The sequence below is a fragment of the Leptosomus discolor genome, chromosome 5, assembly GCF_034619465.1.
Source record: "Leptosomus discolor isolate bLepDis1 chromosome 5, bLepDis1.hap2, whole genome shotgun sequence".
Classification (NCBI taxonomy): Eukaryota; Metazoa; Chordata; class Aves; order Leptosomiformes; family Leptosomidae; genus Leptosomus; species Leptosomus discolor.
In genome coordinates this window covers 42,311,154-42,323,598 of record NC_141395.1, presented here as the reverse complement: position 1 = coordinate 42,323,598, position 12,445 = coordinate 42,311,154, and the positions used below count along the sequence as shown (strand labels likewise).

At 51.0% G+C, this 12,445-nt stretch overlaps 1 protein-coding gene across 1 annotated transcript; it reads right to left on the bottom strand.

Annotated features, from left to right (window-relative positions):
• Positions 1-505: 505 nt before the first annotated feature.
• Positions 506-12,113, bottom strand: ASB1 (ankyrin repeat and SOCS box containing 1). The gene is made up of 5 exons (XM_086465996.1): positions 12,067-12,113; positions 9,576-9,722; positions 7,344-7,646; positions 2,563-2,948; positions 506-639 (listed from the first exon to the last, which is right to left on the bottom strand). The coding sequence occupies exons 1-5, from the start codon at positions 12,096-12,098 to the stop codon at positions 506-508; spliced, it is 1,002 nt and encodes a 333-aa protein (XP_086322122.1). The 5' UTR covers positions 12,099-12,113.
• Between the last annotated feature and the right edge of the window lie 332 nt (positions 12,114-12,445).

The window sequence follows — 12,445 nt, the reverse complement described above, 5'->3', positions numbered from 1 at the left end:
AGAAGAGAAAGGCCAAGTATTGACGGCAGAAAGAGAACAGTGCTATTGTAAAACCCTAACCAAGGCAAGGAGGGACTCCCTTGTACGCTACAGGAATAGGAAAGGCTTAAGTACGGACACTTTCCCCACGCAGAAGTGCCACTGAGACCCAAGGTGTGTACAACACAGATCAATAACAGAGGTAGAATCTTAACAGACAGACATATGCTAACAGCTATAGGATATATTGCATTTGCTCACGTAACAGCCACACACACTTATTGGCCTCATCACCCAACCAGTTGCAAACAACAGATCACCAGTTAGATAACTGGTAGTTTAAGAATAGACACACAAAATCACTGCACCCTAAATATGGAGGGGAAAATCACAGGAGCAGGGAATTATGTGCACTCCATGAGCAATACAGTATTTCACCATGGGGGAAGGGTTAGGATTGGCACCTGGCTTTATCAGCACACTCATTTACCAAACCAAACTGTCCCAGAAAACAGCCAGTTGCCCTTTAACTGTGTTCATGAAGTAAAAATTGTTTAATGGGGTCTGGGATTGGAAGGATATGGATCAGATCCAGACGAGATTTGCCAAGTATTCTTCGTACAGCTATGCGGCAGAGAGACAAGAGGCTCCGGGTGCGGCCTGCAATGAAGAAAGCAGAGAAAAACTACTGAGGGACAGAGAGAGGAAAAGAGAGGGATAACAGCACGTAAATTGTGCTGAGCTCTGGCTGACAGCTGAGGAGCCATTTACCTCTTCCAAATGCCAAGGCCATGTCCTGCACAGCAACATGAAGGCAGCGCAGGAGATCTGAGCAGGCACAAATCCTCCCTGTGAGGAGGTCAAATCTCTTGGCCAAAGACTTGGAGCAACAACAGCTGCCACACGAGCAGTTTGGAAGGGCAAGCTGGAGACTGCCTGGGCTTGTGACCATGGAGACAGTCTCTGCATGACAGGGTTCAAGAGATCACTGCCAAATCCACACTAGTGGAGGCTGTGAAAGGCTTCATACTATTTAAATCGTTTAAAAATAACGTGGACATTATTTTTGCTCTAAACTGCCCCCTGGGAAACAACAGCATTGACGGCCAGCTCAGGCCTTATCCCACCTTTCTTTTGAGGGCTTCTTTTGAGTTCATGAAGAGCTCTTCCAGCACAGGGACAAGTGGATGGTGGTGTCCATGTTGATTCAGGAATTGGACCTCCAAGGCACCACTCCATTATCCTGCACAGTCTACCTGGGGAGTCCCATTTGCCTCCTAAACGCAGGCTTAATGGAAACCACCTGCTCCAGCTTATGTGCATCTCTTCTCAGTCAAAGTCCAGGCAGGTTTAAAAACCAGGCACATGCAAAGCTGAGTAACTTTGGAGGGGGGCTGGGGGTTGTATCCCACATCCTGAATCCCTTGCAAATTTCTCTGGAGTTTGAGAGGGAAACCCCACTTCCAATGCTGGTGCAAAGGCCTGGCCTTCACCAGCTGAGCCTGGTGGTTTTACGAGGTGCTGCCCTTGCTAGAACAAGGGTGCACACTGTATTGATGTTGCTTTTGTTATAAAAAGAAAGAAATAGCAGGTAAATTTAGGCATGTTCAGGTCTGAGGCTCTGGTTTACTTCTTTTGTAACTCATTTGCTTCCCAGAGGATATTAAATCCAAAAAGTCAGCTTTTTCCCACCTTTTTTCCACCACCATCTGAGTTCCCTCCTGCCACTTGCTACCAACATTTGTGACTTTACTTCCCACATAGCCTGTCCAGATACAACTACCTCTTGGGCCCCTCCCCGGGCCCCCCCTGTAGAGCACAGGGACACTCAAGAACAGTGAGGGCACACGTGCATGGCTTTGGAGAACTGGATCTCGCCGAATATGCCACAACGTGCCTCTAGTCCGCAGAACCAAAGCCCAGCTCCAATAGGACCTCACTGTCTAAACCTTGCCTCAGGCTGTTAAGGATATGGTTAGGCAATGGAAAAGAGCTGGGAGAAGGATAAAAAAAGGTAAAGTTACAGACAGAGGCTGGGCTGCTGAGATAGGCATCATTGGTAGCTGAAGGACTCAAGAGGGGAAACACCACATGAACATAAGAAATGCAACAGAAGAAAAACAGGGAGTCTAGCTGGAGGCTTACGGGGAAGCCGTTGGGTTGAGCCATCAGTGTTGACAGAGCCAGAGGCAGGCAGCAGCTCAGCAACACTTAGGATAGATGCCAGGGAGCTGCAGAGGCCAACCCCAGGTCCTCTCCTGCCTGATGCCTGCCTGGCCAGCAGCAGCTCTTTGGGAGCCGTATGAGGGGTGGTGAAGTCATTAACTCTTAGCTTAACAGCTTGTTAAATCCCAGTTATCTTTTTTGTTGTGCTAGAATTGCTCTACACTTTTAAGTGAGTTATAACCTGTTTACATGATGTTTTTTTACTTGGCTGAAGGCACCTGAACAAACAAAAGAGGATGGCAACAACCACCCTACCACCTCAATATCTCCTAACTACCAAATAACGTCTCCAAATAGTTCTCCTGAACCCAGAGCTAGACAAAACTAGGGCCACTTCAGTAAGTCAAAGCTACTTACCCCTTGCTTCTCTGAACACCTGCAGAGCCTCCGAGTCAACTTTGACCCTTCCCGTGGATTCAGCTCCCAAGGCCTCCACTTTCACCAGGTTCAGATTGGCTCCAAAGTCAATCAAGAGGTGGACAAATGCCGCTTCACAGCCATGTCGCAGGACAGCGTCCATCACACACACTGGGGAGCCCCGGGAGAAGCCCTGGATATTGATGGGCCCGCAGCAGTTAAAATCCGGGTTGGCTCCAGCCTGGAGCAGCAGCCGGAAGCACTGGAGGTTGTGGTAGGCAGCACTGATGTACAGCGGGCAGACCACCAGCGTGGTGAGGGGCCGCAGGGAGGGGTTGGGGACCTGGGAAGGGAGGTGGTGATTCACGTCCACGTCTGCGCCATACCTGGGTAGGGTAGAGAGAAGAGCAGAGGTTGGGAAACAAGGGCAACAGCATCACGACTGCAGCCCCGGGTGACAAAATGGCAGGGGATGAGGCTGAAGGACACCCGGAGGGTGAGCACCCTGACTTTCTTTGGTACCTCTGAGGCCCACCACCCAAGAACTGCCCATACCCACCCTTGGACAGGCCTGGCAGGGCTTCTGAGTGGGGATGCTGTATCCAGCACGATCTAATCTTCAAGAAGCAAAACCCAGGCTTCTGAGAGAGGAGGAGCAGCTGAGGAACATCTTGCCCTCCTGAAGGATGTGCCAAGCACAGCCTTGGCACTAGGGACAGCTCAGTCCTGAGCCAGCATCACGTAATGATGGATGCTAACGAGCCAGCCGCAGAGTGGGGATCTTTCCAAATGGCTTTGTTGAAGAGATGCAATGAAATAACTTCCCCATCAGGACAAAACAGGCCAAAAAGCAATACAGGCAAAAGATCTGACTGTCACAAACAGCAAGAAAATGCGCCAAACAGCAAAACATATATGACAAAACCCTGCTCTCGAAGGAGCTGGGGTGGTTGAAATCCCATCAGGGAGTCAAAAAGAGGCCTTTTCCCTAGTTATTCAGCTCAGCTGAAGGGATGTACCCACCAACTCTGAGCACGCAAGTAACTGGAAAAGCACAACATAATTGCATCAGACCATCCGCTCTCCCCATCCGTCCTGCACAGCTCCATTCACAGGTTATATATTATACTAGATAATGCACGTGAGATTATGGCTTACTGGCCAGCACTCCAGGTGCTGAACGGGAGGTCTCCATGAGCTGCAGCAGCAAACCTCTCAAATCTTTCGCAACTGTCTCCTGCCTTACCCTACCCCACAGAGAAACAGGTACCTCATACCTTCACCACATGGTGCCACAGTGTCCGAACTGCTCCAGAAGCCCTGAAGCCAGAGCAAAGTGCTCTCAGGCATGCTTTGGCACAGAGAAGGCATGCAATCAGGCTAAAGCCCTGCTCAATGGACATCAGCATCGTCATGAAACAGAAGCAGCGCCCGCAGCACACTTCTTTTCAGTAAGTACAGATGGCACTAAGTTGTGAATGAGCAGAAAACAAGGCTTATTGGCTTTGGTTCTTTTCATTTTTTTGTAAGAAGTGAAGAACGCGGGCAAATAAATGGGAGCAAAAAGGCCAAGTGTCGCTCTCTGGAAAAGCATGACATTCGAAACATGGCAACGCTGAGGAAAGAAGAGATAGCAGAAATATGCATTTCCTTCCCCCAGGCTGGGTAACACCCAAACAGTGGGGACACTGACTCCATCTACTTCACATGCGTCTTGGATGGGAAGAAAAGCAGGAAGACAATGCAATCCCCGAGGGAGTAGCTGGTTTTAATTGCAGCACTGCAGATCAAGCAAAGCCCTGTCCGTTCTCCCCACAGAGGGACAAAAGGTTCCTTCACCTGCCAGTTCCCCTCCCAAAACTGCAAACTGAGCGTTCAGAGAACTAGATTTTTCTATCTTCCCAGATAGCACTATATTCCTCCTGCAGTTAATAAAACAAATAAGGAAATTACCAAGGGACAAATCCTGCCTCAAGGCAAGCACAGCTCTCGCTGAACCCAGTAGGGGCTGGTCCCTATCCAGCAACTACTTAACCAAATGCTTCAGTTCTGAGGATGGGAATAGTCTCATTTAAATTAAGCATGCACAGAACAAGGGCCGAGGAAACTTGTCTAAGAGCAGCAAATGGCATATTTTTACCCCAACGCACAAGATCTCCCAAGCATGAACAGCTTGGCTGAGATCTCAAGAGATCAGTAGGGTAGAAAAATACGGGAAAAGGATGAAGCTAGGCAGTAGCAACACTGCTGAGTGCAAGCTGGTCCTCACACCAGCCGCAAGACTGAGCTTCACTTCCCAGGCCAGGCAGCTGGCCCAGGGATCACTGCACACTAAGGGGACATTCCCATCTTCTGGGGACTTCCACAGCACTTTACTGAATCTGCATCACTTCATCTATGTCGGAGCACAGAGGGGTAAATAAGAAAAGGTGTCTGTTCTCCAGAGGCAATCGCACCTGTTCCCTGTAGATAAACCTCTTAAAATCAGACTAAACGAGCACTTGGATAGAGTCATCTGTGCTGCTGTGGGACTTCCATAGGGCTGTTGTAGGGCCAGTCTTGACCAGGCAGCAGGTATCCCTTCACTTCAGTCCCTTTTTTCCCATTATCAAAATTCTGGGTGGAAACGCCCAATTCAAAGCAAAATAAAAAACCTCTACTTTTATCACAGTTAGGCATGCACCTGATGCATCAGGCTGATTCGTCGGATCTCTTTTTAACTGTTTTAGTGTGGCAAAAAGATCATCACATCCCAATGAGCTGGGTCAGCCCTCAGTTACACTGCAAGGACAATGGAACAGTCCCATCCCATCACAGTGTGATCACATCCCAAACCGATAGGAGAGTAATCTATACGCTGGCAATATAACCATAAATATTTCCGCCAGCCATCTTATAAAACGGATCACCATTCCATAGCTATGTGTGTATTTACTATTAATGGATACGATTTCACCTATTGCTTGGTTAGCTGGTTCAGCAATTGTAGTAGTATTCAGGAATCCCGATTGTGCTACCATACAATTAAAAAAAAAAATAAATCAGGTGACGTTTAGACACCTGCAGGAAGCCTGACTGGGTTGGGCTTTCTCTTTGGGACACTGAGGCTCTCTCGAGCTGAATATGCTGAAATATTTCCTTATATCTCAGTAAAAGTGTCTTCCTCACTGCATTCCCCCTGCGAAATTGTTTAGATCAACATTTTAAAAATCTCTGAGTGAGCTTTGTAACATAAGACTGCATTTTAAAGTAAGTAACTCTGAATAGATCTGTGAAATCCGTAGTCCAAGATATTTGAAATTTTGGGCCATCTGACAATTTGGTATTAGCTTAGCAGCCTTGGGAGAGACATTGTCTAATAAAAAGATACTGGACAAACTCCAGTTAATTTTTAATCCTGAAAGTTTTCCAAAATCTTGCTTTTAATATTGCTGGCAAGGTATCCCAAGGAGTAGACATATAAATCAATGCATCAGCTCTCCATGTGCTGCTGAAATACCATTTGCTACATTTCACTCTGCCTTAGCGGATATATGAGGAGAGATTCTCAGGTATGCAGCACATGAGCTGAACCCTGTACCAACAAGCATGTGGCGATGGGGACATCCTTCTCTCAGCTTGCTGAGAAAGGAGGAGGGACAGTCTCCCCTGCCTTCTACTTGCCAGCTTCCTTAAAGTTGCGCCTGTATGAAAATTAACTTCCCCACAAGCAAAAAGGGAAGGAGAAAACCCCCAAGTATTTTGAAATTCTTCTATTCAAATCCTTTTGGTTGTTATTTTCTAGCACTTGCAGTCATCGAAGGGAGTCCTTAGAAAGAGTTCCTGTGTGAATCCAAATACTCTTTCTTCTCTTTTACTATTTCTTTCTATAACCTGTATTTTCCCCTTATGATCCCTTATCATTTGGCACCAATGGCCCATATAGCTGTTCAGCATGGCCCCTTATACAAAAACCTTCCGAATTAGAAGAAAGGAAGTATCACGGCACGCCACAGAGGACGAAACTCAAGTTCACAGAGCCTACTGCTAGACCTTGAGTCCACTCACAGATAGTGCTGCAGAGGAAGTTTCCTGAGGGACAGGAGGTCACCAGTCATGCACCACCCAGCTAAGGTGACTGTTCATCACCTCATAGTGATGGCGGTCACCCCCTGCCCCAGAGATGCCACCCCTTCGACGGAGCTGGGCAAGGAGAGACTGAATTGGGTGCCACAGAGGGTGCCCCAGTGATGGGTAAACACCAGGCAGCCAAGAACAGCCAGTGCTGGTGACAAGCATCTCTCCTCCCAAGGACAGAAAATGGTCAAAGCAGCTGAGCTAAGCAAGGGAGACGTGTTTCCAAACAATTTTTGGTTCGCTGGGCGATCCACCTCACTCATAAATTCAGGCAGGGGTATAGAGCTGGCCGTCAAGACAGAGGTTGGGGAGAAGATACTTTGTAAGATTTGGATCTGACTGAATAGTGGATGGTGGACTCAGAAACAGAGACTCCTCCCTTGGGCTTTGTCTTAGAACAGGCATGAGAGTCACACAGCAGGGCACAGATCTCTTGCCAGGGCCAAGCAATGGGGAATACAAGAATGTCCCTTCGGGCACCTCTCCACCCTCTCTCCTGTCCATCTCTTGGCCAGCTTCACCAGGCCAGTCAAGACACTGGGCATGCAAGGAGGGAACGGATGCTCTGAGCCCCATGGGGGAAGAGAACACAAGGGAAGAGAGAGGGAGGTAGAGCCACTCCTCTCCCCACCAGGACCATCTCCAGCCTGCACCCGAGCTCTCACCTGATCAGCTCCTGGAGGATGTCTGCCCGGCCCACACGTGCTGCATGGTAGACAGGGGTGCTGCGGTGGTGCCGGCTGCCATTGGGGTCAGCCCCAGCTTCCAGGAGGATCTTGGCACACTCAAGGTGCCCGTTGACCACGGCCACGTAGAGGGCGGTCTGCCCCTTCACATCCACCAAGTCGATCTCGGCCCCTTTGCGGAGGAGGAAGTCGACGCAGGGGCCATGGCCGGCAGTGGCGGCGATGCGCAGCGGCGTGCAGGGCAGCCAGCCGCAGCACCACACCGACTTCTCGTTGATCCGGCTGGCATCGGGGTGGGAGGGGAAATGTTGGGTCAGAGAGGGCCTCCTGCCACCTTGCACCACCCCACCTCCCCTAGCCCCTCAGGAGCATGTTGGGAGAGGCCAAACCGCTCTCTTAATGCTTTTCCTTCACATTTTTGGCAATTGATAGCAGCCCTGAAAAACTCCTGCCAATAACCTGACTAGGTGCTGCATGTAGGTAGCCAGAGACTATGAAATGTACCGGAGTAGTGCCTGGAAGATAGGCTTTATCACAGCTCTGCTGTGTCAGGAGCCGTGCATATGCAAGCGTGGGACAAATGCTGCCTCAAAACTGAGTCAAAATTACCAATAAAAAATATAAACCACCCCTATTCCTTTTTACAGGGATATGTCCCAAATCAGCACTGACCAAGCTGGGGACCACAACCATTTAATTCAAGCCACTCCCAAGGGGGCAGAAAGTCATCAAAGCAGCAGGGAAACAGCAAGAGGACACGGGAGGAGGGGAGCAATGTACAGAAACGTACATCCGTATGGCATTGCTGGCAACATCCACACTCCGCCAGGCACCATGGGATGACATAAACACAAATCCAGGGAAACTCAGTCCTGCCAGCAAGAAGCAGAGTGTGGCCATCCCGCACTGAGCAGCATAAGTAGGCCATTAGCATCCTTGTTGGATGGCTGTACTGGCATAAGAGCCTTTTCCAGTTTATTGAAGAGATGGCTCTGGCTGGCAGCTGCTTAGATCCCCTCTGAAATAACCTGTCTTAGTTGTCACAGTCATCCAGATCTTGGGTTAGCCCTGCAAATCTCATAAACATCCAGACCTCATGCTCTGCAAATCACTGCGGGTACCGTTTCAGCAGGAACAAGCAGAGAGGAATGGATTTCTGTAAGGCCAACATAGGCTAGCGAAAGTGCTCTTTAGCCAGCGCAGCAGTGGATTTGATCTTCTAGCTCACTCCATGCTGGCCCACGTAACTGGTACAGGACAAAGCAGTTTGTATACAGTGCATTTACAGATTTTGCTAGAGGAGCAATGGCACAATTTTTTTTTAAACCATGTTTTAGGAAGAAGAATAGTATGAACTCTGCATCAAGCCCTCAGCTGTCAAGTCTTATGATAAGTGCTCCTTGGAGGTTTGGGGATCTCCACCCCACATCTTCCCCCAAATTCAAAGAAGTCACTTCTTTGCTCACTCCATCACCTGTGTGACAATGCTGCAGGCCCAGCCCTCCTCCTCCTGCCAAACTTTGCTCTTTGCTGCAAGGAAGGACGCCTGGCCTTGCTGTCCCAGAGCTCCCACACGGCACGGGACAAAAACAAGGCAACATTCTCAGATCAAGGGTCTGAAGAGCCCCAGCTGCCCAGGTAGAAAAGAGAGGGGCTGGCTCATTCTCTTTTTTGCTGAAACTATACTTTTTTGAGGCTGGGAGGCATTTTGCACTCTAAGCAGTTTTCTCCACGGTGCAGGAAAATTAATCAACTACCCCCACGGTCACAGACTTAGCACTGGGCAGATTTTGTAACACAGGGTGTTTCGGGTTTATATTCATTATAATCCCTTTTGTCTGTTTTCCCCATTATACGTCGACTCCTATTTTCATGGTATTACCTTTCTACCCTGACCTAAAAAGGCCAGCCACACACTCGTGAAGCAGCTAGACATTCACCTCCTGGAAGACCATGGGGGGATGATTTTGGGGGTGAGCAGAGCATCCTCCCAGGCTGACATCTCTCCCGTAAAAGCGAAGCAAGATGGGGTCTCCCAAAAGGAGCAGCCTGCGGGGAGATGGGCCTGGGGTGAGCAGCCCCTGCGAGTCATGTAGCCAAAATCGTTTCACTGGGACCTCGCACCTACTCTTTACCCCTTGTCCCCGTCAGAGCCTGCAAAGCCAGCGCCGAGGGTGCGGGCAGGGCGGGGTGCGAGGAGCCCCCCCTCACCTTTGGAAGCTCTCCTCTTGCAGCAGGCTCTTGAGGGTGGGCAGGTCCCCCACGTAGGCCGCGTCGTGCAGCCGGGTGTCCTCGCAGTGCTCGATGGGGTGGTCGCAAAACTGCTCCCGCAGCCACTCCTTCAGGTTACGACCTGCGCTGGAGAGAGAGCGGGGGGAGAAGCCGGGCTGAGCCCTGGCCAGAGGCGACACGGCGGAGGGGGGAACCTGTCCCGTCCCTCTCCCAGAGCGGAGCCCCTGGCGCGGCGGCGCAGCGCTGCTCCCCTTACGTTACCTGCCTGCCCGCCTGAGGCGGCGGGCAGGTCCCCGCCGCCGGGGGGGCCGCCCTCCGCCATCTGCCCCTCGTACCGCCGGGCGGGCTCGGCCTCCCTCCCCGCCACAGCCTCCACCCCCCTCCCCGGCCGCCACCGCCACCGCCACCGCCCTCCCTTCCCCGGGCCGGCCTGATTGGTGCCTGACGGCCCGGCGGCTTCCTGCCTCCGCGTTAAGGTGGTTTTACCCCGCCGGGAGGAGGGCGGTTCGCCTCCGCTCCGGCAGCCCGGAGCAGCGCCGGAGCCATTCCTCCTTCAGACGCACCCCGCGGCGGCACCTCGGCGGGAGAGAGGCTGGGGTGGCCCGGCGCTGTTCGGCTCTCTCGGCGGCGGCCCTCAGCGCCCCAAGCCAGAGCCCTTATTAGCCCGGCAGAGCTGCGTCGCGGTTAAAGCGGCCTGGGGGCTCCTTCTTCCAGCAAACGGGGCTGACAATTCACAGGGCTGTCCCCGCTGCCTGGAGCAGCCTCATGGCTGCCACCTGCACCTCTGCAGGGGGGATGGCCAGTGTTCAAAAGATGCTTAAGCTAGACAACGTTTCCCACAGCTAAAAGCTGCAGAAAAGGTTTTATATGATCTCATTTTCCCCGCAGCTCCCGGAGTCTTTCATCAGGTTGCAAGCAAGCCTGAGGGAGAAAACAGCCCAGGATAGGGCTGCAGCAGGCTGGGAGCGAGAAGAAAGGCAAGATGGTCATGAAAATACCACCAAGAAACAGCCAGGCCTGGCAGGGTCTGAGCAAAAAGCCACCGCTTTGCTGAAACCCCCACCAGGCAGCCTCAAAATACACTGCCCAAAGCTGCACCCTCAAAAAGGAGCAGAGGACTTGCTAAGTGCCCACACGGGCACAACACTTTGGGGAGTAGAAAGAGAAACCACACAAAGGAAAGCGGTTCGCACCAAACCCGACCTGTTCCCAGGGCAATGCTCACAGGCGAGCTGCTGTAGCAGCTCGTCATGTTGGTGCACTGGGGCAGAGCCGCTCACTGAGGGTTTGAAACACACCCTCGGTTTCTGAGTGTACGCTTTTGAGTCCCCAGTGCCAGAGGGAAATGATGGTAATCCATCTAGCTTTCCTGCAGCTCCGCTGCTGCTGCTCCGTGGCAGGATAGCAGTCCACAGATGCCAGGCTCCAGCTGCAAACACGGTTTCCTGTGAATGTTAGTATTTGAGCTTGAGCAATCCAGAGGAGAGAAGTGCGATCTGCAAATCGAACCCATTTACCTTGCCCAGTGGAAGATCAACAGGGGAAAGGAATTGATGGGATTTCCAGAAGCCGTCAGTGCTGGCTAGCACTGCCACCTTCCCCTGCCTGCAGTCCTTATGCCGTTAAATGAGGCCGGCCTGGGGCCAAGAAATGTCCCTAGGAATGAATTGTCTGCCAGTCTGGAAACCTGACTCAATGCCTGTTTGGCCCTCCTTGAGTCAAAGGGACCAGATCTGGAAACCAGACAACAGGGCTAGGTGGAGCTCCAGCCTTCAGCTTGGCCTGTGCTCCCCCATGTTTGTGAAAGGCTTTCTGGGTTGGGGATGGGCTCAGGGAGAGTTGTCGGAGATGGGCTTGCCCCAGGGCTGGCCAGTCTTTCGGAGATGCCTTTGCTGAGTTTGCAAGCGTCCCGACAGAGCAGACCCACTACCAGACCCACCACCTTTCAACGGGCTCCTCTGCATACCTTCCTTGGTTTCTAACCCAAACTACAACCACATCCAGCTACAGAGGCTCTGTATGACCCCCGCTGTGTCTGCTCATGGTCAGGGAAGCAGCCCTATACATCTCAGTTCCCTGTTGCTGTGCCTGATGATAGCACAAGAGAGACCAAAACAGCTTTCTAGCTGTTGCATCTTCTGCAACCCTTACAGATTTAATGGGACTAGATTTAATGAGCTCCCCCAGCTGCAGGGTGTTCTGTTAGACCGCTGGCCAGCGATGAGGTCTCGTTCAGAGGAAGAAGGCACATTAGTCCATGGGCTTTCACGCACATGGCCTCTGACCAAAAGCCATAATGCCTGTGTGCACAGGGGGACAGTTACTGCAAGGGACAGAAAGGTTTATACTTTAGTGCCTTCCCAGCAAGAACACAATGCCAATTTTCAAAGCTCTTAGGAACAGGCCACTCCTGCTCAGCACAACTTTTCTTTAAAATACATTTGTTTGCTCACTCCGTGTCATTCAGAGCTGACTCTTCTTCCATGGGTAAAGTGTAGACATGCAAGAAAGGGGAGCAGAGGATGCAGCAGTGTTTACTTGCAATATGGTAGTTGTCCCTGTGGACAAGGCAGAGCCCCAGAGAGGAACAAAGTGGCTGGTAAACAGGACAGATGAAGCTGGAACACCAGTGTGTGGATCACTCGTGATTCGAGGTTCTTTCAGTTTCTTGCAGAAATGCCTCTGTTTAACCACTCTCTTCTCTCTCATCCACATATTTATATATATTTATGTACTTAGAGTCATGCTGCAATGAAAGGCAGAAATTTTTTACATACCATATCCCGTTATACTTTATAGCAGAACTTTATCTCCTGAACTATGCTTTTTTTCTTTTGTTTTGGTTTGTT

Excerpts from the sequence above, each read along its gene's own strand:
- ASB1 (XM_086465996.1), bottom strand. The coding sequence starts at position 12,098 with ATGTCTACACTTTACCCATGGAAGAAGAGTCA. Across the intron at positions 2,949-7,343 it reads ATCCTCCAGGAGCTGATCAG|GTATGGCGCAGACGTGGACG; the intron begins GTGAGAGCTCGG and ends TACCCTACCCAG. Across the intron at positions 640-2,562 it reads GGTGTTCAGAGAAGCAAGGG|GCCGCACCCGGAGCCTCTTG; the intron begins GTAAGTAGCTTT and ends TCTTCATTGCAG.